Genomic DNA, 27884 nt, shown 5'->3' with positions numbered 1-27884 from the left:
AAACATTAGTGATGAAAGAGAATCATTGATAGGCTGCCTCCTGCACACCCCATACTGGGGATTGAGGCCACAACCTCGGCACGTGCCCTGACTGGGAATCAAATAGTGACCTTCTGGTTCATAGGTCTACACTCAACCACTGAACCACACTGGCCGGGACAGACACTTGTTTTTAAAGAAACAAAGTTGAGATGTTAAATATCTTTATAAACAGAAGATTGGGGTAATATGTATATAAATCATATATATGTAACATGAGAATGAATGAGTAATTTGAGTAATTTTTTTTGTCTTTGGAGATGTTTGACATTTTCTTCCTGATTTATATATGCAGTAGGCATGCAAAATCAAAGTAATTAGGCCTATGTTGCATTGAAAGGAATTAAAGGAAGGAGCTGGGATTATTTTGAGGCTATTTTATATTCTCCACTTGATTATTAGGTTCTCGAGAGTAGGAGCTGCCTTAACTCATGTATGTAGTTCTATTCCTTGCCGCTTGGTAAACCCTGATCTGTTTTTTGAATGAATGATTGTGGGCAGGATTAGCAAAGTTGTTTTTGTTTGGGGCATAACTAGATTGCAACGTAGGTATTAGCAGCCATGTCTCCAGTATGGCACTGGAACAAGAAAAATACCAAAGGAGCTCAAAACCATAAAGCTGGGAGTAGGGGAGGATTGTAAAGATGTAGCCTATAAGTTAAAGTTCAAAAATGGTTTCACACTATTTTATCAGTTTGTATAGAGTACACTAAATTATTTTACAAATATTAGAGTACAATATGTGAATTATTTTAATATTAGGTATTAGATAGATGTTGGCTCCTTCAGTAAAGACCCCAATGAAGTCATTAGCTGCTCCCTAGAGTTATTATAGCAACTATTTCAGAGTGCTGTAATTTCTGGATTCCAAATTTTCATGCCTTTGCTCACCAAGGATCAATCACTATGGATTCCTAATGGACAGGCAGGTAAGAAAAAATTTCTTTTTATGTTATATATTCTTATTTCCCCCTGTCTTCCCTTCCCCTCCTTTTACCCCTTTTGTCTCTCAGTGTCTCTTATATCATTATCTGTATTGTTAGGACAAACCTGTAATTAAATAACAAAGTTTCCATCCATGCTGTGTAAGAGATAAAAATCATGTCCCTGGGGACTTAATGATTGATAATAAACCACTAAGAGAAAATTTAAGGACTAGATATTAGGGGCCGTATTTTCCCTAAAGAATGATCTTATTCAAACAAAGATATTTATTTATTATTCAATTTATTTGGGTTACATTGGTTAATAAAATTACATAGGTTTCAAGTGTACAATTCTATAACACATCATCTGTATAATGTATTGTGTGTTTACCATCCAAAGTCTAATCTTCTTCCATCACCATTTATCCCCCGTTTACCCTCATCTACCTGCCCCCACCCTCTAAACAGATATTTTAAATGGAAATTTTAGCTTTTACTTGTATAGGTTCAGAGATTAAATTTTTTTCAAAATCCTCATTATGCTACTGTTTGGACTAAGGAATACAGGAAAAGTATGATAGAGCAGAAGTTCCATGCAGGAGCCTAACTTGGATAATGAAAACAGGAATAGAAGGAAAGGAATTATGTGTCATTTTGTGGACATTATTTTCTTAGTCCAGATGCAATAGAAAAATGGAGGAGAAAGCAGAAAATTCCTTTGAGTATATGGACAAGTAAAATACACTTTGGGGGGGGGTAAAATATTTTAATGCTAAAATTGCAAACTGAAATTTTCCCAAATTGGAGGCTTTTGGTATATTAGCTAAGTACTGTAAGTAATAATAAACACATAATTAAGTTAAATATTATATACTTAAATAGATGAATTCATCAAATTCTTACCATGGAAATTTAAAGTTCTTGAGATTTTAATTTGAAATATTTAGGTGGAATAATCCAGTATGTATTGATTTTCCAATTATATTTCAAAAGACAATAAGCTACTTCACATAAATTTATCAAGTAAGGAAAAAAAGGAAATACCAGAATCATCAGAAAAAAAATAACATGAACCATAATCATGATTCTTTTATTTTTTAAATTGTGATTCTCTTACAACTATTCTAAGTATACTTATAGTTTATATTTTTGCCTCATTAATATATTTACTATGAAACTTTAAATATATGTAAACAAATTTAGCTTTTCTTTTTCTTTGCTCTTCTTTTTAAAATGGTGCATATTTATTATAAAAAATTTCAAGTTATATTCAACAACAACAACAACCTAATTTAAAAATGGGCACAGGACTTGAATAGACATTTCAGCAAAGATGATGTACAAATGGCCAATACACAAGCACATGAAAAGACATTCACCATCATTAGTGCTAGGGAAATGTAAATCAAAACCACAATGGCATACCACTTCATACCTATTAGGATGCCTATTATTTTGAAACAACATGGGAAATGAGTGATGGTGAGGATATGGAGAAATCTGAACCCTTGCACTTTGCTGGTTGGAATGTAAAATGGTTCAGCTTCTGTAGAAAATAGTTTAACAGTTTCTAGATCAGTGGTTCTCAACCTTCCTAATGCTGCAACCCTTTAATACAGTTTCTCATGTTGTGGTGACCCCCAATTTCGTTGTTACAAATTGAACATAATTAAAGCATAGTGATTAATCACAAAAACAATATGTAATTATATATGTGTTTTTTGATGGTCTTAGGCGACCCCTGTGAAAGGGTCGTTCGACCCCCAAAGGGGTCGCGATCCACAGGTTGAGAACCGCTGCTCAGTCTCAATGTCCTCATCTGTATAATAGACATAATAATAAGGCCTGCATCATAGGTTTGTTATGAGAGGTCAGTAAATTAATATGGAAAACAAATTTTGAAAACAATGCATGCATACAAGTGCTCTGCAAATATAAACTGTTTTTATTATTGTTGTGAGGATGATAAACCTACGGTGTAGACAATCCTAAAATGATATTGTGAGACCTCATAATACAATATACTTTCTTCTATCAAAGAATTTATTTTTTGGAGATAATGTCAGCAATATGATTTGCAGCTCTTCATGAATGTGAGGTCCTAGCCAAATGGCCCTCCTGCTCCCTGGCCCTGTGATAGATCCCGATAAAATTTCCGTAATAAACTCTAAGTTCATTTGGAACCAGGGAAAGACCCAACAGTTAGAGAAAAGAAACAACCCCAAAACAAAACACCACACAAATGAAAGACTTCACTGAGATGAAATAATCTGAACTCAGCTCTGAAAGATATAATTCACAAAGGCTGAGGGTGGCATTATACAATGTGCTTCACAACTTTTCTTTGCATTAGTCCGGACAGCCCTGTCAGGTCACATAGCTAGTATTTGCAAATCAGGGATTTAAATTCTCTAAACCCAAAGCCGTTCTTATTTCCACACTATGCTGCTTCTTTGATAATTACAGGTTTTATTATTCTGTGTCTTAGCCAATTATATGCTTCTAAATATCCCATTAGTTAGTTTTCAGTGGCTAATTTTTTGTTTTTGCTGATTTTTCCCTTAATTTTTTATTTGGCTATACTATGCTAAATTGTAGTTTTGCTTTTTAATTTAAGTTTTGCTGATTTCTTTTTTTCATAATTTCACTCAGGTGCAATGTCTTTGCTGAGGCCTCTTCTGGACATGGTCCCAACAATTCAATAGACTGCTGCTTTGGCTTTTGGGAGACTGGATCATTATAATGATGATGTAGCAGAAGCAGTTGTCAAGGGTGACATTCTTCCTTATTTACTCATTGGCAGGACAGAATGTAAGATTTTTTAAAAAATTATGTTTTTGACTTAAAAATTTGATAGTTTGGGCACATTTGCAAGCTTGTAGGCATTAGAATTAAGATGTTAATACACATTCAATTCTTTGAACTGAACGTAATAATATCTTTAGGGCATTCTACTTTGAGATTATGTGCAGCTTTTTTCCATTATCTACACTAATAAAAGAGAAAAATGGTAATTGGCGTACGGCGATACCATTTTCATTGGCTAATCAGGGCTATATGCAAACTAACTGCCAACTAAGATTGGCGGTTAACTGCCAACAAGATGGCGGCTAATTTGCATATGTAGGCACAATGCAGGGAGGCGAAAGGGAAAGCAGGAAGAAGCCCCCTGCCACTGACAGTGATCGGAAACCCAGGGGGGAGCTAAGAGCTGGGGGGCAGGGCAAAGGCGGCCCTGGGGCCGCCTTTGCCCTGCCCTCCAGCCATGATCGGAGAATCAGGCGCCTTTTCCGCCCTGGCCAGTGATAGCAGGAAGTAGGGGTGGAGCCAGCGATGGGAGCTGGGCACGGATGAAGCTGGCAGTCCCAGGAGCTAGGGGTCCCTTGCCTGGGCCTAAAGCGAAGCCCACTATCATGGCGCCCCCCGCTGCCACTGCAGGTCCCCGCTGCCTGGGCTGGACACCTCAGCCAGAGGCGTTAGGCCTGGACAGGGGCGGAGCCTGCAACCGCGGGGAGCTGGGGGTCCCCCGCCCAGGCCTGACACCTCTGCCGGAGGCCTCAGGCCTGGTCAAGGGGCCGATCTGGTGATTGGTGATCGGAGGGTGATGAGGGTCAACTCCTCTGGCCGAGGCATCAGGCCTGGGTGGGGGGCGGAGCCGGGGATTGGGGGGATATGATGGTCCCCTTGCCCAGGCCTGAAGCCTGGGTCAGAGGCGTCAGGTTTGGGCGGGGGGTGGAGCAAGCGATCAGAGGGAGATGGGGGTCCCCTGCCCAGGCATGATTCCTGGGCCAGAGGCCTCAGGCCTGGGTGGGGGCCAGAGCCAGTGATCGGGGGGAGATGGGAGTCCCCTGTCCAAGCCTGACACCTCTGGTGGAGGCGTCAGGCCTGGGCAAGGGGCCGATCAGGCGATCAGAGGGTGATGGGGGTCAACGCCTGAGGGCTCCCAGTATGTGAGAGGGGGCAGGCTGGGCTGAGGGACACTCCCCCCCCCCCAGTGCACGAATTTCGTGCACCGGGCCCCTAGTTGTTAATATAAAGAGAAAACAGATTTTAAAATGTAATGAGATTATACATAAAGCAATATTTCTGTGTATGGTTGTATTAAAATCATAGGATCAGTCTTAGGTATATAAAACCAAACACAAAGTCATTTACAGAAATCTTTACATACAGGTGAAATTTGGTTAATGGCAACTGTAAGAAATTGCTTAAAGCAAGGGGGAGGGAGCTCTAGCTGGTCTGGCTCAGTGAACAGAGTGTTGGCCTGAGGACTGAAGGGTCCCAGGTGATCGATTGCAAGCTCCTCCCTGCTCTGGCCCTGGTTGGGGCTCGTGCAGGAGGCAACCAATCTATGTGTTTCTCTCACATTGATATTTCTCTCTGTCTTTCCCTCTCTCTTCCACTCTCTCTAAAAATCAATGGAAAAATATCCTTGGGTGAGGATTAAATATATATATATATATATTAAAGCAAGGGGGAGAGAAGCATCTACAAGGAAGGGGAATATGTTTAATGGTAGGTTTGGTAAAGCATTTTTGCCAAGTATACAAGCATGTGAGGCTTTCTAAAGGTCATTTAAGAGTGCCCTACTACTATGTTTCTGTACAGTACCACATAATAGTAGTTAAGGAAAGACCTTCCTGTAGGTAGGGTCTTGCACTGTTCATTCCATTCTGCTATTTTACCATAACCTAGGAATGTATCTTTCTTGACATAATTTTAAGATTACATTCCTATTTGTGTCACCAAATGACAAACAATCCAATTAAAAATTGGCAAAGGGCTTGAATAGACTTTATCCAAAGAAGACAGACACATGGTCAACAAACATGAAAAGATGTTCAACAGCACTAGTCCTTAGGAAATGCAAATCAAAACCACAGTGAGCTAGCACATTATCTACTAATAAAAAAGGAAAATAACAAGTGTTAGTGAAGATGTGGAGAAGTTGGACCCCTCATACATTGTTGGTAGGTGAATAAAATGGTGTGGCTGCTTAGAACAGCTTGGCAATTCCTCAGTAAATTGAACATAATTGCTATGTAACCCAGCAATTCTATTCAATAGTTATATTTCCAAAAGAATTGAAAACGAGTGTTCAAAGAAAACTTGTACAAAATGATCATAGCAGCATTATTCACAATAGCCAATAGAATGACTGGATAAACAAAGTGTTACATATCTACACAGTGGAATATCATCAGTCATAAAAAGGATCAAGTACTAATATATGTTACAACATGGACAAACCTTAAAAACGTTATGTGTGAAAAAGAAGTCAGGCTCAAAGGCTACATATTATATTATTTCATTTATATGAACTATCCAGATTATGCAAACTCACAGAGACAAGCAGACTAGTTAGTGGTTGCCCAGGACTCCAGGAGAGAGGATGAGGAGTGACTGCTTAACACATATGTGGTTCTTGTTGGGGTGATAAAAATATTCTGGAACTAGAAAGGTGGTTGCACCACATTGTGAATGCACTAAATGCCACTGAATTGTATACTTTAAAATGGTAAATTTTATGTTATGTGTATTTTACCAGAGTTTTAAAAATGAAACACAAATCTTAATTGTTGAAAAATTTGCCTTATTTTTATAAGTCAGAGAGTCATTTACTAATTACTTTGATCTCTTCAAGGAGTCACAGAAATTTTATTTTTCTTGTAGGTATTTCTTCTATCACTAAATACTGTTGGAGTTTCTTTTTCCTGGCATCTTAATCATTCTTTTGAGTGTAGAGTGTGTATTTTGGTATCCCACATAGAAGGTTCTTTTTTTTTAAAAGAAAAAATATTTTAGATATAATAATATTACCCAAACTGTACTAATATAGTATAATATTACAAAAGTTGTAGGAAATATTAAAAATCTGCAAATAACAGGATTACTTCTATTATATTCTAAAATATTTTTTTTCTCTGGCTCTATTTTTGTTCATCAGTTTATGTTGTTCATTATATCCCACAATGAGTGAGATCATGTATTATTTATCTTTCTCCGACTGGCTTATTTCACTTAGCATAATGCTCTCCAGTTCCATCCATGCTGTTGCAAATGGTAAGAATTCCTTCTTTATTATTATTATTATTCCTCTGTGTAAATGTACCACCATTTTTTAATCCACTCCTCTGCTGATGGGCACTTAGGCTGTTTCCAAATTTTAGCTATTGTAAATTGTGCTGTTATGGACATAGAGGTACATATATCCTTTCTGATTGGTGTTTCTGATTTCTTGGGATATGTTCCTAGAAGTGGGATTACTGGGTCAAATGGGATTTCAATTTTTATTTTTTTAAATTTTATTTTGTTTAAAGTATTAAAAATAATAATACATATGTCCCATTGACCTCCCCCCAGCCTCCCCCATGACCACCCCTCCACCCCCCGCACATGCCCTTATCCCCCACGCTCCAGTGTCTTGTGTCCATTGTTTATGTTTATATGCATGTATATAAGTCCTCTGGTTAATTTCTTACCCTCCCCCAACCCTTCCCTGCCTTCCTGCTGTAGTTTGACAGTCTGTTCAATGCTTCTTTGCTTCTGTAACTATTTTTGTTTATCAGTTAATAATGTTCTTTATATTCCACAAATGAGTGAGATCATGTGGTATTTATCTTTCACTGACTGGCTTATATCGCTTAGCATAATGCTCTCCAGTTCCATCCATGCTGTTGCAAATGGTAAGAATTCCTTCTTTTTTTTCTTTACAGCAACGTAGTATTCCATTGTGTAGATGTACCAGTTTTCTAATCCACTCATCTGCTGATGGGCATTTAGGCTGTTTCAAATCTTAGCTATTGTAAATTGTGCTGCTATGAACATAGGGGTGCATATATCCTTTCTGACTGGTGTTTCTGTTTTCTTGGGATATATTCCTAGAAGTGGTATTACTGGGTCAAATGGCAGTTCCATTTTTAACTTTTTGAGGAAACTCCATATTGTTTTCATAGTGGCTGCACCAGTCTGCATTCCCACTAGCAGTGCAGGAGGGTTGCTTTTTCTCCATATCCTCACCAGCACTTGTCGTTTGTTGATTTGTTGATGATAGCCATTCTGACAGGTGTGAGAGGGTACCTCATTGTCATTTTGATTTGCATCTCTCAGATGATTAGTGACTTTGAGCATGTTTTCATATGTCTCTTGGCCTTCTGTATGTCCTCTTTCGAAAAGTGTCTAGTTAGGTCCCTTGCCCATTTTTTGATTGGATTGTTTACTGGTATCTTCCTTTTGTTAAGTTGTATGAGTTCCTTGTAAATTTTGGAGATTAAGCCCTTATCGGAGATAACATTGGCAAATATGTTCTCCCACGCAGTAGGCTTTCTTGTTGTTTTGTTGATGGTTTCTTTTGCTGTGCAGAAGCTTTTTATTTTGATTTAGTCCCATTTGTTTATTTTCTCCTTAGTTTCCATTGTCCTAGGAGCCATATCTGTAAAGATATTGCCACAACATATGTCTGATATTTTGCTGCCTATGGATTGTTCTAAGATTTTTATGGTTTCCCATCTTATGTTTAAGTCCTTTATCAATTTTGAGTTTATTTTTGTGTATGGTGTAAGTTGGTGGTCTAGTTTCATTATTTTTGTATGTATCTGTCCAATTTTCCCAACACCATTTATTGAAGAGACTGTCTTGACTCCATTGTATGCTCTTGCTTCCTTTGTCAAATATTAATTGAGCATAATGGCTTGGGTCGATTTCTGGGTTCTCTATTCTATTCTATTGATCTATATGTCTGTTCTTGTGCCAGTACCAGGCAGTTTTGAGAACAGTGGCTTTGTAATATAGCTTGATATCTGGTATTATGATCCCTCCTACTTTGTTCTTCTTTCTCAGGATTGCTGTGGCTATTTGGGGTCTTTTTTTATTCCAGATGAATTTTTGGAGTTTGTTCTAGGTCTGTGAAATATGCTATTGGTATTTTTATTTATTTATTTATTTTTTAAAATATATTTTATTGATTTTTTACAGAGAGGAAGGGAGAGAGATAGAGAGTTAGAAACATCGATGGGAGAGAAACATTGATCAGCCGCCTCCTGCACATCTCCCACTGGGGATGTGCCCACAACCCAGGTACATGCCTTGACCGGAATCGAACCTGGCACCTTTCAGTCCGCAGGCTGATGCTCTATCCACTGAGCCAAACCGGTTTCGGCTGCTATTGGTATTTTAATGGGGACTCCATTAAATCTGTAGATTGCTTTGGGTAGTATGGACATTTTAATGGTGTTGATTCTACTAATCCATGAACACGGTATATTCTTCCATTTGTTTATGTCTTCCTCTATCTCTTTTTTCAATGTCCTGTAGTTTTCCAAGTACAGGTCTTTTACCTCCTTAGTTAAGTTTATTCTTAGGTATCTTAATTTTTTGGGTGCAATGGTAAATGAGATTGTTTTGTTGTTTCTCTTTCTGTGAGTTCATTATTGGTGTATAAAAAAAGCTATAGATTTCTGGGTGTTAATTTTGTATCCTGCTACATTGCTGAATTCATTTATTAAGTCTAGTAGTTTTTTGATGGAGGGTTACTATGTACAATATCATGTCATCTGCGAATAATGATAGTTTCACTTCTTCTTTTCCAATTTGGATGCCTTTTATTTCTTCTTCTTGTCTGATCACTAGCATTTCTGGTACTATGTTCAAGGTGGGCATTCCTTTCTTGTTCCTGTTCTTAGAGGAAATGTTTTTAGTTTTTGCTCATTGAGTATGATGTTGGCTGTACGTTTGTCATATATGGTCTTTATCATGTTGAGATATGCTCTCTCTATTCCCACTTTGCTGAGAGTTTTTTTCAAAAATAGGTGTTGGATTTTGTCGAATGTTTTCTCTGCATCTATTGATATGATCATATGATTTTTGTCTTTCAATTTGTCTATGTGATGTATCATGTTTATTAATTTGCAAATATTGTACCAGCCTTGCATCCCTGGAACAAATCCCACTTGATCATGGTGTATGATCTTTTTAATGTATTTCTGGATGTGATTTGCTAATATTTTGTTGAGGATTTTAGCATCTATGTTCATCAGGGATATTGGCCTATAGTTCTCTTTCTTTGTAGTGTCTTTATCTGATTTTGGAATTAGGATAATGTTAGCCTCACAAAAATAATATGGAAGTGTTCCTTCCTCTTGGATTTTCTGAAATGGTTTGAGGAGTATATGTGTTAGTTCTTCTTTGAATGTTTGGTAAAACTCTCCTGTGAAGCCATCTGGACCTGGGCTTTTGTTTGGTGGGAGTTTTTTGATTTCTGCTTCTATTTCATCAGTTGTTATTGGCCTATTTAGGTTTTCTGAATCCTCTTGATTCAGTTTTGGGAGATTATATTTTTTCTAGGAATTTGTCTATTTCATCCACATTGTCCAGCTTGCTGGCATATAGTTGTTCATAGTATTTTCTTACAATACTTTGTATTTCTGTGGTGTCAGTAGTTACTTCTCCACTTTTTTTTCTGATTTAATTTATTTCTGTCCTCTCTCTTTGTTTCTTGATGAGTCTGGCTAATGGTTTATCAATTTTGATTATCCTTTCAAAGAACCAGCTCTTGGTTTCATTGATTTTTTTAAGTCTCGTTGTTATTTATTTCTGCTCTAATCTTTATTATTTCCTTCCTTCTACTTACTCTGAGCTTTTCTTGTTCTCTTTCTAGTTCTTTAAATTGTAGGGTTAGTTTATTGCTGATTTTTTTTTTTTTTTAGGTATGCCTGTAGTGCTATGAATTTCCCTCTCAGGACTGCTTTTGCTGTGTCACAGAGATTTTGGGTTCTTGTGTGTTCATCTTCATTTGTTTCTAATAAATTTTTTATTTCTTTGTTAATCTCATTGTTAACTCATTCATTGTTTAATAACATGCTATTTAGCCTCCATGTATTTTTAAATTTTGGGAGTGTTTTTACTGTAGTTTATTTCTAATTTTATTCCACTGTGATCTGAGAAGACGCTTGATATGATTTCAGTCTTCTTGAACTTGTAGAGACTTGTTTTGTGTCCTAACATGTAGTCTATCTTTGTGAATGACCCATGTGCACTTGAGAAGAATGTATATTCTGCTGCGTTGGGGTGATATATATATATACTAATAAAAAGGTAATATGCTATTTAGGCCAGACATCTTCCGGACATCCTTTTGGGCAAAGCCACGGTGGCAGAGGCCGAGGTAGAGGGGTTAGGGGCAATCAGGCTGGCAGGGGAGGGCAGTAAGGGGTGATCAGGCCAGCAGAGGAGCAGTTAGGGGGCGATCAGGCCAGCAGGTAGAGGCAGTTAGGGGTGATCAGGCAGGCTGGCAGGTGAGCAGTTACGAGACAGTGGTCCCAGATTGTGAGAGGGATGTCTGACTGCCTGTTTAGGCCTAATCCCTGTGGGCCTAAACTGGCAGTTGGACATCCCCTGAGGGGTCCTGAGTTGGAGAGGGTGCAAGCTGGGCTGAGGGACTTCCCTTCCCCCAATACACGAATTTCATACGCCGGGCCTCTAGTGTTCTATAAATGTCAATTAAATCCATCTGATCCAGTGTGTCCTTTAGAGTCTCTGTTTCCTTGTTAAGTTTTTATTTGGAAGATCTACCTAGTGAAATCAGAGGGGTGTTAAAGTCCCCTACTATGACTGTATTTTTGTTGATCTCTCCGTTAAAGTCCTCTAGAGTTTTTTTCCGTATATTTAGGTACTCCTATATTGGGTGCATATATGTTTACCAGGGTTATATCCTCTTGTTGGATTGATCCTTTCAGTATTATGTAGTGACCTTTGTTGTCCCTTGTGATGGCCTTCATTTTAAAGTCTATTTTGTCAGATATGAGTATTGCTACTCCAGTTTTTTTTTTCTTTTCCATTTGCATGGAAAAATTTTTTTCCATCCCTTCACTCTCATTCTGTGTGTGTCTTTTGTTTTGAGGTGGGTCTCTTGTAGATAGCATATAGTTGGGTCATGTTTTTATATTCATTCAGCTACCCTACACCTTTTGATTGGAGCATTTAATCCATTTACATTTAGGGTTATTATTGATAGGTACTTATTTATTGCCATTTTAATTCTGTATGGCTAGGTTTCTCTCTCTGTTTCTTCTTCTCATTACAGCAGTCCCTTTAGCATTTCTTGTAATGCTGGCTTAGTGGTTCCTTTAGAGTTTTGGGTTTTTTTTTTGTCTGGGAAGCTCTTTATTTGTCTATCATGAGTGATAACCTTGCTGGATATAGTAATATTGATCTCAGATCTTTGCTTTCTATTACCTTGAGTATTTCATGCCATTCCCTTTTGGCTTGTAGAGTTTCTGATGAGAAATCAGGTGTCAGCCTTATGGAAAATCCTTTGTGGGTAACAGTTTTCTCTTGCTGCCTTTAAAGTTCTCTCTTTGTCTTTATTTATTTATTTATTTATTTATTTAAAATTAAATCTTTATTGTTCAGATTATTATAGTTGTTCCTCTTTTTTCCCCCCATAGTTCCCCTCCACCCGGTTCCACCCCACCCTCTGCCCTCACCCTCCCCGCCACTGTCCTCATCCATAGGTGTACGATTTTTGTCCAGTCTCTTCCCGCAATCCCCACACCCCTTTCTCCCCCGAGAATAGTCAGTCCACTCCCTTTCTATGCCCCTGATTCTATTATAATCACCAGTTTATTCTGTTCATCAGATTATTTATTCACTTGATTTTTAGATTCACTTGTTGATAGATGTGTATTTGTTGTTCATAATTTGTATCTTTACCTTTTTCTTCTTCTTCCTCTTCTTAAAGGATACCTTTTAGCATTTCATATAATACTGGTTTAGTGCTGATGAACTCCTTTAGCTTTTTCTTATCTGTGAAGCTCTTTATCTGACCTTCAATTTTGAATGATAGCTTTGCTGGGTAAAGTAATCTAGGTTGTAGGTTCTTGGTATTTATCACTTTGAATATTTCTTGCCACTCCCTTCTGGCCTGCAAAGTTTCTGTTGAGAAATCAGCTGACAGTCCTATGGTTACTCCCTTGTAGGTAACTGACTGTTTTTCTCTTGCTGCTTTTAAGATTCTCTCTTTGTCTTTTGCTCTTGGCATTTTAATTATGAAGTGTCTTGGTGTGGTCCTCTTTGGATTCCTTTTGTTTGGGGTTCTCTGCGCTTCCTGGACTTGTAAGTCTATTTCTTTCACCAGGTAGGGGAAGTTTTCTGTCATTATTTCTTCAAATAGGTTTTCAATATCTTGCTCTCTCTCTTCTTCCGGCACCCCTATAATTCGGATGTTGGTAGGCTTGAAGTTGTCCCAGAGGCTCCTTACACTATCTTCGTATTTTTGGATTCTTTTTTCTATTTGTTTTTCCGGTTGGGTGTTTTTCGCTTCTTCGTATTTCAAATCTTTGACTTGATTCTTGCGATCCTCTAGTCTGCTGTTGGAACTCTGTATAATATTCTTTATTTCAGTCAGTGTATGCTTAATTTCTAGTTGGTCCTTTTTCATAACCTCGAGGGTCTCACTAGATTTCTTGAGGGTCTCACTAAATTTATTGGCGGTTTCTAGAAAATTCTTTAAAAACCTTATAAGTGTGGTTTTGAACTCTATATCCAGTAGTTTGCTTTCCTCCATTTCTGTCATTTGTGACCTGTTTCTTTGTCTCTGCATTTTTTATGCTTCCCTGTGTTGATAGAGTGGCTTTCTGTGCTAGGTGTCCTATAGGGCCCAGTGGCTCAGCCTCCCCAATTACCTGAGGTGGACACTCTTGGTGCACCTGCTTGTGGGCTCTGTGCACAGTCTTGTTGTAGTTAAGCCTTGATTGTTGTAGGTATCACTGGATGGAATTGACCTCCAGGCCAATTGTCTGTGAGAATCAGCTGTGTCTACAGTGGGAGAACTTCTGGCTGGAGACACCCTTCTGGGGCAAGACTTGCTTCAGTGGGGCTTTGGTGCTCACTAAGTCTGCCCCCTGAGTGTGTCCCTTATGGATCTGAGGACTTGTAATCTGGATGGTCCCACTCTGACCCCTGGGTACACTGGCTCTTCGATCTCTAAGGAGGTGCTAATTTAGTCTCTGCCTGAGGCTACCCAGCAGGAGCTATGGATAAATTCCTCTTCTTTGTTTGGGGTTTGGAGGTGCCCAGATGTGGCCCAGCTGTGAAGCAATGGAAGCTGCTGTGGGGCCTTGGGCCTTCTTTTGGAAGTTCTGGGTCTCTCTGACCCAGCTGCAGTTTGTTAGGTATTTTTTAGATTGCAAAGGCCCAGGCCTTTCATATGCAAAATCCTCTGCACACAGTTGGGTGGGGCGGGGTCTCAGGGGATCAACAGGGCAGAGCAAACAGCTATGGCTGATCCTCAGTCCTGCCCTAAGAGGCCCCAGGTTTCAGTGTCCTGGTAATCGCCACAAGCACCCCTGAGAGAAAGCTGCCCTCAAGTTCCATCCAATGCCAGACAGTCCAGTTTCTCCCCATATGAGTCTGGGTCCCCAGAGACTTGCCTGGAACTAGAGTTCAGAGCAGTCGGGAGCCTGTGACTCCCTCCTGATTGAAAAAGACAACCGCATCCTCAGTTGCCAGCCCTTTCTGCACGTGCCTCTGTACCTCTGCACTTTACTTCCACACCTCCTCTGAGTCTCAGTGTGCTTTTCTCTTTCCTTCTAGTTGTAGAATTTTCACTCAGCCAGCCTTCCTGTGGTTCTGGATGATGTCTGTTTTGTCTTTTAGTTGTATTTTTGAAGTGGTTGTGCAAGGCAGCAATTTCTGGTGTTTACCTATGCCGCCATCTTTCTTTTTCCTCTCTTTGTCTTTAATGTTTGGCATTTTAATTATGATCTGTCTGGGCATGGGCCTGTTTGGTTTCTTCTTTCTTGGGGTTCTCTGTGCCTCATGAACTTGTGTGACTTTTTCCTTTACCACATTAGGGAAGTTTTCTGCCATTATTTCTTCAAACATGTTCTCTATTTCTTCCTTCCTTCCTTCCTTCCTTCTTTCCTTCCTTCCTTCCTTCCTCCCTCCTTCCCTCCCTCCTCCTTCCTTCCTTCCTTCCTTCCTTCCTTCCTTCCTTCCTTCCTTCCTTCCTTCCTTCCTTCTTTCCTTCCTTCCTTCCTCTTCTGGCACACCTACTATTCTAATATTGTTATGTTTCATGTTGTCCCACAGCTCCCTTAAGCTCTCTCCCTGTTTTTTAATTGTTTTTCTTTTTGGTTCTCTGATTAAGTGATATTTTCAACTCTGTCTTCTAATTTACTGATTTGATCCTCAGCTTCCCCTAATCTGCTGTGTATTCCTTCCAATGTGTTCTTTATTTGTGTTATGTCATTCTTTATCTCAGACTGTTCTTTTCTCATAGTTACTATATATTTTTTCATGTTGTTGAGTGTCTTTACCATCATTACTCTGAACTCTGTTTCAGATAAATTTCTTATCTCTGCTTTATTTATCTCTTCTTCTGGAGAATTCTCCAGTTCTTTCATTTTGGGGTTGTTTCTTTGTCTCCTCATTTTGGCTGTCTGTTTGGGTTTGTGACTATGTATTAGGTATATACTCTACACCTCTCAATCTCTAGTGGAGGACAGTGTTAAAGGCTGTTTCTGACTAATTAGATCAGGCAAAGACTCAAAGCCTCCAGAGAATGCCTCTGCCTACAGACTGATAGGATTCCGACTTGAATTGCCCCCAGGCAACAGTCCTTAGGTGTGGCGAGAGTTTTTTTCAACAGGGTGGGGCAGTTGCTTCTGCCTAGAGGCTAGTTGTTATTTTTAATCTCTTAAGTGGCCCCAGGGCAAGGCATTTTCCAATAGGGTGTGTCAACTGTCTTCTCCCCAGGCAAAGCAAATGTCTATGTGGGAAAGATGTCCTTTGCTGTGTGAGGGAATGACTCAGCCCAGGAAACTTAGGGTATCTGCCTTCTGAGCTCTATCCCCTGAGTCCCCAGTCCTGGCTTCTGTTCTCACAGCTCCAGTCCACTTCACCCTCCCTTCGCTGCAGCACAAGATGGTGGCTCCACAGGGAATTTTGTGAGTTGGCCCTTTAAGAGGGTGCCCAAACTTTCAGAGAGCACCCCACTGCTTTTCACAGCTATATGTTATGTGGGTACCTCCTCAGTTTGGTGCTCTCTGCTGGGAGGCCCAGCTTGGGGATTAGATCCCAGAGTTCTCAGTGGCACCCTCCCCCCCCCCCCACCCCACCGATGAGATATCTCTCCAGGACTTCAGTTGCTGTCTGTGGGAGCCCAGCCAGCCTTTTTGTGTCTCCGCCCCTCCTATCAGTCTCTATGTGGTCTCCACTTTCGTTCTGCACGTATCAGTGTTCTCTCCTGCGATTTTTCCATTGATTATTCAGGAAGTTTTTCTGTATTTTAGTTGTAATTCCAGTTTGTTCCTGGGAGTATGTCTGTGTAGCATCCACTTATTCTGCCACCATTTTTTAATCCTCTCTAGAAGGTTCTTACTAGAAGTTTTCTAAGTGTGAATGATGTCCATTAATTGAAAAGAGACAAAAAATGTGTTAGGGCAGAAAAGTGATGAGAATGTGAAGCATTATTCACAAGCTTCTGTCTCCTTCACCTACCGGTCCTTTAATTCATTTCTCTCAGGAGATTTAAACTCTCTTTATCAGGTACAAAGTCGTCTGGTTTTGCTTTTGCTTTTTTTTCTTTAAGGAAATTTCTTTGGTGAGAATGGGAGAGAAGAGAAGAATGAGGAATTTAGGGAAGTTGAAATTAGAAGAAAGGGGAGAATGAGATCAGAAAGTATGATTATAGGCTCTGTAGTTAGTAGTGACTATTAATACACAAGAAATTTTCTGTGAATTTGAAAATTCTACAATATAAAAAGTCAAATTAGCTTAAGGTAATGATAAGAAATATACCACCATTATTTTTCCACAATTATGAGAAAATAATCTGTGGAGCACTAGCCAGTACGGCTCAGTTGGTTGAGCATCATCCTATGCACTGAAAGGCCTCAGGTTTGATTCTCAGTCAGGGCACATACCCAGGTTGTGGGTTTGATCCCTGGTCAGGGCCTATGTGGGAGGCAACCAATGTTTCTCTCTCTAAAATCAATAAAAACATTTTCTTAAAAAAATAATTGCTGGGAAGCTACTTTAAAACTCTATTCTAATTTTTACAATTAATTAGTAGGTATTTGGTTACTGACATAAAATTAGACTTTACAACAAATATTTTGATATCTATATATGTTACATTTAATAAACTAAAGAAATATATAAAATCAAAACATTATTACTAAATAGCATATTTCTTATATCATCAATATACTAGAGGCCCGGTGCATGAAATCCATGCACTTGGGGGGTGCCTCAGCCCGGCCTGCGTCCTCTTGCAGTCCAGGAGCCCTTGGGGGATGTCTGACTGCCATGGAGGCGGGAGAGGCTCCCGCCACTGCCGCTGCACTCGCCAGCTGTGAGCCAGGCTTCTGGTTGAGCAGCACTCCCCCTGTGGGAGCGCACTGACCACAAGGGGGCAGCTCCTGCATTGCACGTCTGCCCCCTGGTGGCCAGTATGCGTCATAGCGACCGTTTGGTCAATTTGCATATTAGCCTTCTATTATAGAGGATACCAGGTTTTGAGATCAATGTTAAAAATATGCTCGGTGTATTTTCTCTCTCATAATTTTTTTGTATTTTAATATTTTGGCCCAAGTTAATAGAATGCATTAAAAACAGGTTCTATGACAGCCACTTTTCAGTAGTCTCTGTAAAGAATAGACACAATCTAAAGTAGAGGATTAACTGGGTTCTGTAATAAAAGGAAGAGTTAGGAGACCATTACTGTGTCATTATGTGAACCATAAAACCACAGTGAGTGTTACAGCTAAACACTTCCTAAACATTTAATTTTCTTAGCTATATAAAGAAAATCATGTTTCAATTTTATTTTATTTCTTAATCTGATAAAACTTATATATAGAAAATATTTTAAATATGAAGCATTCACATAATGTTAAGTCATTTATATTTACCTTTAAAAAAACATTTCTAAAAATGAATGTATAACATGTCCCAATTGTTTGGCGAGTTTATTTACCAGGAAAAGTTTTAAAATGTATCATGGATATTTTGTCTTTATGTTTATCCAACAATTGATAAATGCATCTTGAAACCTGGTTGTTATTTCAGGATAACTTAGGACACCAGAAAGATTAGTTAAGGTCATGAAAGGCCTATCAGGCTTAGAGACTGAGGGCAAGTAAAGGAAATGAATTTGTCAGTTGACAGTTTAGTTGCACATGCTAACAGTCCAAGAGTTCCTATGGGTCAGACATATACCTTTAGTGTAATGCAGATACATAAAAATCTCATTAAATAATTAAATAATGAATTTGTAGGATATACAATTTGCAGGAAATATTTTATTTTATAAATGCATGTTTTAGAAGAAAACATTTGAAATGTAATATGACTTGCATTGTTTTTGTTTAGTTACTGAACGAAAGCAATGAGGAACATCAAAAAAATAATGTTGCAGGATGTATTTCTTTAGTATTTAAAAGCTGTTGAGCTTCATTATATTTTTATTTTTACATTGGTTTTAGTCTATTTTAACTTTTCATTATATAAGTGCTCAATTCACTGTGTGTTTTATCTATTTTATCCTTGTAGCATTTCTACAAGGAGGCTGCTGCTTTTGTGTTATGAGCAGTTGCTAAACATTCTCCTCAACTAGCTCAGGCAACAGTTGATTGTGGAGCACTGAGATGCTTGGAAGATTTTGACACTGGAGTCAAAGAAGATGCAACCTTGGCGTTTGGTTGTACTGCAAGACATAATGCAGGTAATGGAGCATATTTAAAAATGGGGTTATTAAAGTATATGTTTATCAGGTAATTCTGGTTTTGCTTAGTAAAGCATAGGTGAAGTTTTCATGATGTTTCTATACATTATGGGAGATAAACTTTGAATGATGCTCAAATTGTTTTGATTGCAAATTCATTAAAAAATGCACATTTCAGTCTTTATCTTAATTAGCAGAAGAGAAATTTGTAGATGGAAAGAGAAGGGGGTGGGAGGGAAATTGGGCAAATGAGATATTAATTCTCAAAGACTTTGGTAAATTGGTTAAGAAATTATTTTAGTTTGTCACCCCTCAGGGCACATTGAGTCTTCACTCTGACTCCTAACATAGCGATGAAATTGTGTATTACACTTGTAATAATATAAAAATAAGTTTTTATGTAGACATAAATTACAAAGAGATACATGTTTGTGTTACTAGGGTGGTAGAATTAAGGATATTTGTCTTTATTTTCCAAATTTTCAGGGTGTATACATGTATAAAATAATAACTACCATTTACTGAGTAATTACCATGTACCTGACTCTGCACAGTATGCTTCAGATACTTTATCTGTGCTACCCTTAGGTATTACTCTCCTTGCTTAATTGAACAAAAAAGACAAAAAAGAGAAAGAGCTCATGGATACCGATAATAGCATGGTGATTGCAGGGGGAGAGGGAGGTGGAGCTGAAAGAGGGTAAAGGGGGGATAAATGGTAATAGCAAAATAAAGAAAAAAATGGAACAAAAGCAAATTGAGAAAGAAAACTATTGTCATGCTTAGAATGGTTCAGAATTAGTATATTAAAATTGTTTCCTTAATATCTGGATTTTGGTTTTCTAGATAGGTTCACTTTAGGACTATTGCTTAATAGATGTTGATTGAGAAAACTAAGGCAGTGTTTTAAATCAGAGGCTGGTTATCAGGGGGAAACTGCATAAATATATTTAGTAATTTTTTTTTTAATGCCAGAGGACTTAATGGCAAACAGATTGTAACATGAGTATTTCAAAGGGTGGTGCCAAAGAGCTTGGAGGGACAGCTGTGCAGATACATTCTCGGGCAGGTGCCCATAGGTAACCTTCCCAGACCTCCCTTTTGTTGAGTGTGAGGTTAAGTGATAATAGTTCATAAATACGGTTGTTCTAGGGGTTCCGTTCTGATCCTTTTTTGCTGTAATCTGGCTCCCACGTGGAATTCCCCTGTAATTTCAATATTTCACAGTACCTAAAAGCTCCAGAGGAGATTTCTGCATAGACATCTCTGAAAGAAAGGGAATTGTTATCTAGATGCAATAAAATCAGTCACCATTCACAACGTGGATATCAGTGAAAATAGAGAACTCAACCTCCAAATAACCTGATTTCTTTCTCACCAGATTCCTAAAAATGGAATATATTGAGATTAATGGGAGGACATTCATTCAGTGTTTTCTACTTAGTATTAGTGGTGAAATGTAGATCAGACAGTTTAAGAAATATAAACCTCAAATAGAGATGCAAAAGAAATAAAGTATATCTTTAAGGGCATAGAAGGAAAAGATGTTGTAGGAAATAAAAATAAAGTAACATACAATTAATAGAGAAGAGAAACCAATGGACATTATCTGACTTTTCCTTCTACAAGAATACAATTTCTAAATGTTACTTCTATGTATAGATTTTAAAGTATTTTACTGATAACCAAAGGGAACTGGGGGCTAACAACTACAAATAGCAAGTGTTTTTTTTTTTTAAAATTCTGTTCAAATTGTGTCATTAATTTTTTTTTAAAAAAATATTTCTTTATTGATTTCAGAGAGGAAGAGAGAGACAGAAACATCAGTGATGAGAGAGAATCATTGATTGGCTGCCTCCTGCACATCCCCTACTGGGGATCAAGCCCGCAACCCAGGTACTGGAATCGAACCTGGGACCCTTCAGTCCACAGGCCGATGCTCTATCCACTGAGCCAAACTGGCTAGAGCTAAATTTTTATGATTGAACCACCAGTTATTGAATACACTGATAAAAGTACCTCTTACTTTGAAGATGTTATTTCTTTATATTTTTTCCTGCTTATTAATAAAGGCTGAAAGAATTCTTCTCGTATTGGTTGTCTCTTCTTCTACCCACTTTCCCACGCTGCAGAATTATTCTAATCAATGTCAAAACTCTCACTGTTTCTAAAGATTAGTCTTGCTTTGGAGGTACAAGTAGTAAGGCGAGGACCCTGGTGGCTGGAAGTGTGAGGGTGAGGCAGAAGGAACCATGGGGCTGTGGAGCCACAGTGCTTCCCAGAAAAGTGCTTCCCTCTGCTCCTGGCCCTCCTTCCTGCTCCCACCTGGCAGCCTCTCTCTGGCCTTGTTACTGTTTGCAGCACAGCAGCGCTGTGGAGGAGTGCTTCCAATGAACTCCTGTTCAGAGTGTGGCAGCAATTAGAGTACTTGGTGAGGTGAAGACAATAGCCTATATATTGGCTGGAAGTGTGAGGAAGGAGGAGTCGTATAAGTACTTTATGTATGAATGATCTTCTACATTTGGGCTAAAAAAAAATAAGTTCTAATTTTTTATTTTGGGAGCTTTAGCTAAAAATGCTGTCTTTTGTAAACTTGGTCTCTTGTAAATTTTGGCTGTTCTCAAGCTGGCAAACCGGAATGTATTTGATTACGTGTTCTAAAACATTTCAGTTATTGATAGAATTGCCATGTTATAGATGAGGAAACTGAAGTAGAGAGGTTACAGGATTTATTCTGGTCAGATAGCAATTTATGGTAGAACTGCTTGGCAGTTACTCAAAACCTTTCAGAGATTTTTCATTTTTATGGTGTGAGAAAGAAAAGTATATGAGAGCTCATAATTCTTTGTTTTAACCTCCTTCTTCTATTTGAAAGTCTCACCAGATACCTCTGTTTTAATCCCTGATGGCTGGTTCCCACATGTGTGACTATTCTTTCTCTCATAGACCTGATTTATATCCTTAGGACCTAAATCAAGTGAGGAGTTTTATTCCAGCTAAGTAGCAGTTAAAAGAGGAGATTGTGGCAGCCAAAGATGAGTGGTGCTCCCAGGAAATGGCTGGTGTGGACACTACGGAAACATTTAGTAGAGTGTTTCCTACTCACTAAGTAAATAATGTCAGGAAAGATTCAGAGCTGGCCAGCCTGATTCTTTACCCCCTTATAGAGAATGATGAAATGATTAAAGGAGAATGCAATTTTAAAATTCATAATTTTTGCAAATATTCTTCTCATGCCATTTACCACCTATATATAATTACCAACATCATAAATTGTGTGGAAGAGGCTTAGGAAGCAGTAATTAACTTTTTAAAAATCCACATGTTATTAAGAAATATCTGAGTTAACTAGGGACTTTGTAGTGTATGACTTAGAGTAGATAAGGATGGATGGGGGAAGGGGACAAGAGCCTGGTAATTAAAAATTATTTTAAAAGCCCTACAGACAACTATCTTCACCGATGCCTGTAGATAATGTTGATTTCTGTTCCATCTTTTTCTTTTTATAACATTTTTTTTTTTATCCTGGAGGGTTTGAAAAACATGCATAGAGGCAAATTATGTTTATGAGATTATATATATTACACCTATTTTTATTCTAATACTAGTATTTATTTCCACAAATACTCTCCTATTTACTTAGGTGTAAATGAAAAAAGATAAAGTATGGACCTGGAGGACATTATGCTAAGCAAAATAAGCCAGTCAAAGAAGGATAAATATCACATGATCTCACTCATCTGCAGAATATAATGAACAACATAAACTGATGAACAAAAACAGATCCAGAGACAGAGAAGCATCAATCAGACCTTCAAACCTCAGAGGGAAGGCAAGAGAGGGTGGAGAGAAGGGGGAGAGATCAACCAAAGGACTTTTATGCATGCATATAAGCATAATCAATGGACACAGACACTAGGGGGGTGAGGTCACGAGCGGGGGGGGGGGGAGGGCAATGGCAATGGGGGGATAAGACACATATGTAATAACTTAATCAATAAAGAAAAAAATAAGTAAAAAAAAAAAAGAAAAGAAATGTCTCTTCTATGTTCTTTGGGTAGAGAAGAGAACCCAAGTGTGTTAAACATTAACATTTTAATTATAACATTACTCAGTAGTTACCTAATTTGTTAGTCATTTTAGGGGTTAGTTTGTATGCTAGTAAAAACATATGTTGTAAATTCTCCTGTATTTTTATTTATTGTGATTTAAAAAAAATTTTTTTTTAAATATATTTTATTGATTTTTTACAGAGAGGAAGGGAGAGAGATAGATAGTTAGAAACATCGATGAGAGAGAAACATCGATCAGCTGCCTCCTGCACATCTACTGGGGATGTGCCCACAACCCAGGTACATGCCCTTGACCGGAATTGAACTTGGGACCTTTCAGTCCGCAAGCCAACGCTCTGTCCACTGAGCCAAACCGGTTTCGACTATTGTGATTTTTAAAGTTATGAACTCTTGGTTAATAAAATCTTCTGGGAAATTTTTTTGGCTTTTTTTTTTTTTTTTTTTTACAATTCAGAATATGGAGCAATAAAATATAACTCTGTAATCTCAGATCCCTAACTCACTGAGAACTTTATATATGAGGCTAGCAAACAATTTCTTTATCACCATTATCACTATAATCACCAAAAAATATTTGAGACACTTAGCCCTCTACCCCACACAATATTTCTCTATCTGATGGCACATAACATTCTTTTTATTTTTTTAAAAAAATATTTGTATTGATTTCAGAGAGGAAGGGAGAGGGGGAGAGAGAGAGAGAGAAACATCAATGATGAGAGAGAATCATGGATCAGCTGCCTCCTGCACTCCCCCTACTGGGGATTGAGCCCGCAACCTGGCTGGGAATTGAATAGGTGACCTCCTGGTTCCTGGACTGATGCTCAACTGCTGGACTGGCCCCTAACATTCTTTTAGTCTGAGGCTTGTTCCCTGTGCAAGAAATGTCACTAAATGTGTGTGCTGAGTGAATAAAGAGAAGGGTGTTTGTATCCTAGTGGTTTCATCAATCAGGTTTGAACAGTGCATCATAATGTATTTTTTTTTTTTAATTTTTTTTTAAATTTTTTTTTAATGTATTTTATTGATTTTTTACAGAGAGGAAGAGAGAGAGATAGAGAGCTAGAAACATCGATGAGAGAGAAACATCGATCAGCTGCCTCCTGCACACCCCCCACTGGGGAAGTGCACACAACCCAGGTACATGACCTTGACCGGAATCGAACCTGGGACCTTTCAGTCCGCAGGCCGACGCTCTATCCACTGAGCCAAACCGGTTTCGGCCATAATGTATTTTTTAAGTCTGAACAAAATTGTTTCTCAAACTTGATTTATTTTCCAGTCAGTGTATAAATCCTCCTAACATCTTTTAGATATTGAGGGAAAACACACTTTTATTTATATTTTACATTTATTTACATTTGAATTTCTAGAAGCACATTAGGCATAGTGTACTTACTGAAATTTGAAAGTACTTTAATTAGCATTTCACAAACATCTACAAGAGACTTTAGCTTATTAAAAGCTTTGGACTTTCTCATTTCCCATCCAAGTACTAACCAGGCTCGACCCTGCTTAGCTTCCGAGATTAGACGGGATCGGGCGCATTCAGGGTGGTATGGCCATAGACCAAAGTCTCATTTCTGTCTCCCTTTTCTGTTTCTCCTTCCTCTGTAGAGAATTCCACCCGGGCACCAGTGGCCCCTTACTATTTAGCCTCCTCCATGACCTGAGCTCCTTGAGTCAGGGACTTATCTAAAACCGGGGCCAGTGAAGTTTGAATGCTAAAATATGCATTTTTTCATTTAAGTTTTTAAAAAGCAGAATGCCAAATTGTAGGTAGGTGAATATTATATAAAAGCAAGGTTGCAATATTATATAAAAGCAAGTGGAAAACAAATGAAAAAATTTTAGGTGCAAAAATATATTTTGTAAAGCTCTGACTCCAAGTAATTCATTTTCTTCACTATAAAATCACATTGGAGTATGGGCAGTATATAAACAGCTTTGGCAATGGCAACAACATATTTGTTTTTACTATAATTTCATCAAATCATGAAAAATTTGGTTGAGTATGGTGACTATTATAACATAAGATTAACATCATAAGCGGTAGCCACATTTTAAATATATTTTTGACCTGCTATATTTCAAAAAGATTTTGAAGGGATATAGCTATATGTTTTAAAGCTAGATACAAATACCAACCTATCTTTAAACTGATCAATAAGGCCACGTAAATTTGGATAAATGACAATTCTTGACATTCTTTTACTTTTTAATGAAACAAAATACAGTGGGGCCTTGACTTACGAGTGTCCCAGCTAACGAGTTTTTCGAGATACGAGCCGTCTCTTGGCCAATTTTTTGCTTTGAGTTGCGAGCTAAAATTCAGGTTATGAGCCAGCTTCAGATACCCCACCGCTAGTTGGCGCAGCGAACATCACAGTGAACGCCACAACATCAGCCCAGCATCACGTGTCTCACTCCTTCACTTTAAGCAGTTAGCTCTTAGTTGAAGCATCAGTGTTGTGCTCACATTTGTGCTTGCAGTTATTTTGCAAAACTTCGTTTTTTCAACCATGGATCTGAAGAAAGTAAGTGCGAAGGACAGTGCTGAGAAGAAGAAGCGGATGATGTGCATTGAATTAAAGAAAGAAATTATCGAAAAACATGACCAAGGTGTGCGTGTAATCGACTTGGCGAAGCAGTACGAGCGTAGCACTTCTACGATCTGCACCATACTGAAGCAGAAGGAGTCGATACAGGCTACAACTCCAGCCAACGGCGTTACAATAATTTCTAAACAGCGGACATCTATCCATGAAAATATGGAGAAGCTGCTAATGGTGTGGTTAATGGAGAAGCAGCTCGCAGGAGATACCGTGACGAAGGCTATAATCTGCGAGAAGGCACGAGCTATTTATGCTGATTTGCTGCAGCAGACCCCAGGCACTTCAATGGACTAGGCATCAGGCGAGCCGTTTAAGCCAGTCGGGGCTGGTTTGAAAATTTTAAAAAGAGGACCGGCATTCACTCCGTTGTCAGACATGGTGAGGCAGCGAGCGCGGATATAAAGGAAGGTGACATCAACGAGCTCATCGAGGAGCACTCCGAGGAACTGACAGCGCAGGAGCTAAAGGAGCTACAGACGCAGCAGCACACGGAGGTTTTGTAGGAAATAGATGACACGGAGGAGGAGGAGGTTATCTCTATAGGTGAGATAAAGGAAATGTTAGGAATGTGGGAGAAACTTACAGACTTTATTCAAAAGAAACACCCAGAAAAAATTGCAACTGGGCGTGCGATGGAGCTATTTAATGACACTTGCCTAACTCATTTCAGAAATATTCTGAAAGGGAGGATGAAACAGATCTCATTGGATAGGTTTTTATCAAAAACTCCTGTAGATGAAAGTGATGAAAGCGTGACAAAAAGGGCAAAAATCAGCAAATAAGATTCAGTTATTCAGTTATTCAGTTCAGCCTTTCTCCTCCAACTTCATCAGCATCTTTAAGTTGTTTGATCTCCAAGGTAAATGCTGTACATTAAACTTAATAAAACAAGTTTATTGCACTACATTCTATTGTTCAGTATTGTGTTTTTATACAATATTCGTTATTTTTAAATACATTTTTCTTATTTAAAAACATGTAACAAAACAATTGCGGTGTTTTTTGGGTGTCCGGAATGGATTAATGGCATTTCAATTCATTGTAATGGTGAAAATTGATTTGACATATGAGTAATTTGAGTTACAAGCTCTGTCACGGAATGAATTAAACTCGTAAGTCAAGGCCCCACTGTAGAACTTTTTGTAGGGCTTAGGAATAGTGAGTTAGAAGTAGTGTTTGAAAAAATAAATTAAAAAGCAATAAAGTTAAAAGAAATTAGAATTACTGAGGTGTTTGATATGCATGATTATTTTTAAATTAGGTTGCTAAATACATAGATATCTCTCTCTATTTCCTTCCTTTATTCCTTTTGGAGGATCTCTTCATTTTGAGTTCTTTTTATGAGTTCTCATGATGGATCAGTCAATTTTGCTTTAATTTTCTCCTATATCTGCTTTGTGAACCAAAAGATTAGTTGAGATTAATATGTTTAGATTACACCCCCCCTTTGGCCAATTTTTAGGTTTTCATCTTTTTTTATTTTTTATTTTCTATGTAACCACTTGAGTGGTTCTTCTGTTATGACTCCAAAACATGACTGCAAGAATCAAAGGTAGAAAGAACATCACCTTCCCGCACCCAGAAAGCACCCCCACCCCCACCCAAGGCCCTTTAGAATGTATGAGGGGTAAGCCTCGGTTATACATGGCAGTTGCAGGCTGTAGTTGGTCCACAAGTGGATGTTTTTTATTTGACCTGCATTATGTTGTCTCCCACAGCATTCTTTAAAAAAGAAAAATTTTTAAAAATTGCTAACACTTAAAAACCAGGCAATTTCACATTAAAAATCAGATTTTTGGCTTCTCTTAAAAAATCCAAAGATCTGACAACAGTATATTCCTACCTGGCCACACTGTGCTGAAGCTGAGTAACTGCTGCTCTGTAGCTGGTGCCATCACTTTTCAGTCTATTGCTGCTCCTCAACTGGGTATTTTTCTTATACCCTCTGGCTTCACTATTCTAGTTACTTGCCTGGGCCTTGTGGACATTTCAGTTACCACTCTTAATCTACACAAAGAACTAGCCATAAATAACAGTTAAGAGGAGGGATTGAGGCCATTGTGGGAACTAAAACAAAATCACTTTTGCCTGATTCAGCTAGTTTTACCCATTACAGTCATGCCTATTATATGTTGCTGGGCATGCCTGTCTGCACTCTTCCCTTCTAGTCAGCAAGAAGTCATTTTAATAATCCATTCATCCAGCTTTAGATAGTATTAATTTTATAAATGTTGTTGATCTTAAAAGTTCCCCCTTTTATTCATCTTGTTTTGTTTTAAAATTAAATCTGAAGTTATACTGAGCTTTATTATTCTAAATAAAAGATATTGACCCATTTAAAAGGTAACACTTCACACCTGTCAGTGAGAGCACTACAAGCTCAGTCTTTTGTTTTTTACTAGAGGCCTGGTGCACGAATTCATGCACCAATGGGGTCCCTTGGCTTGGCCTGTGGGATTGGGCTGAAACCAGCTCTCTGACATCCCCCAAAGGGTCGTGGCTTACG

At 38.3% G+C, this 27884-nt stretch overlaps 1 protein-coding gene across 1 annotated transcript in view; it reads left to right on the top strand.

The window, feature by feature from the left end:
* Nucleotides 1–916: 916 nt before the first annotated feature.
* The window catches only part of SPAG6 (sperm associated antigen 6), a 77581-nt gene continuing 50613 nt past the window's right edge, over nt 917–27884 (top strand). Inside the window, 4 exon segments of the mRNA XM_036345150.1 lie at nt 917–968; nt 3618–3750; nt 3752–3776; nt 18519–18690. Coding sequence (XP_036201043.1) covers nt 917–968; nt 3618–3750; nt 3752–3776; nt 18519–18690 — 382 coding nt within the window.

The sequence above is a fragment of the Myotis myotis genome, unplaced genomic scaffold (assembly GCF_014108235.1).
Source record: "Myotis myotis isolate mMyoMyo1 unplaced genomic scaffold, mMyoMyo1.p scaffold_m19_p_1, whole genome shotgun sequence".
Classification (NCBI taxonomy): domain Eukaryota; kingdom Metazoa; phylum Chordata; class Mammalia; order Chiroptera; family Vespertilionidae; genus Myotis; species Myotis myotis.
This window is presented reverse-complemented; position numbering and strand designations above follow the sequence as displayed.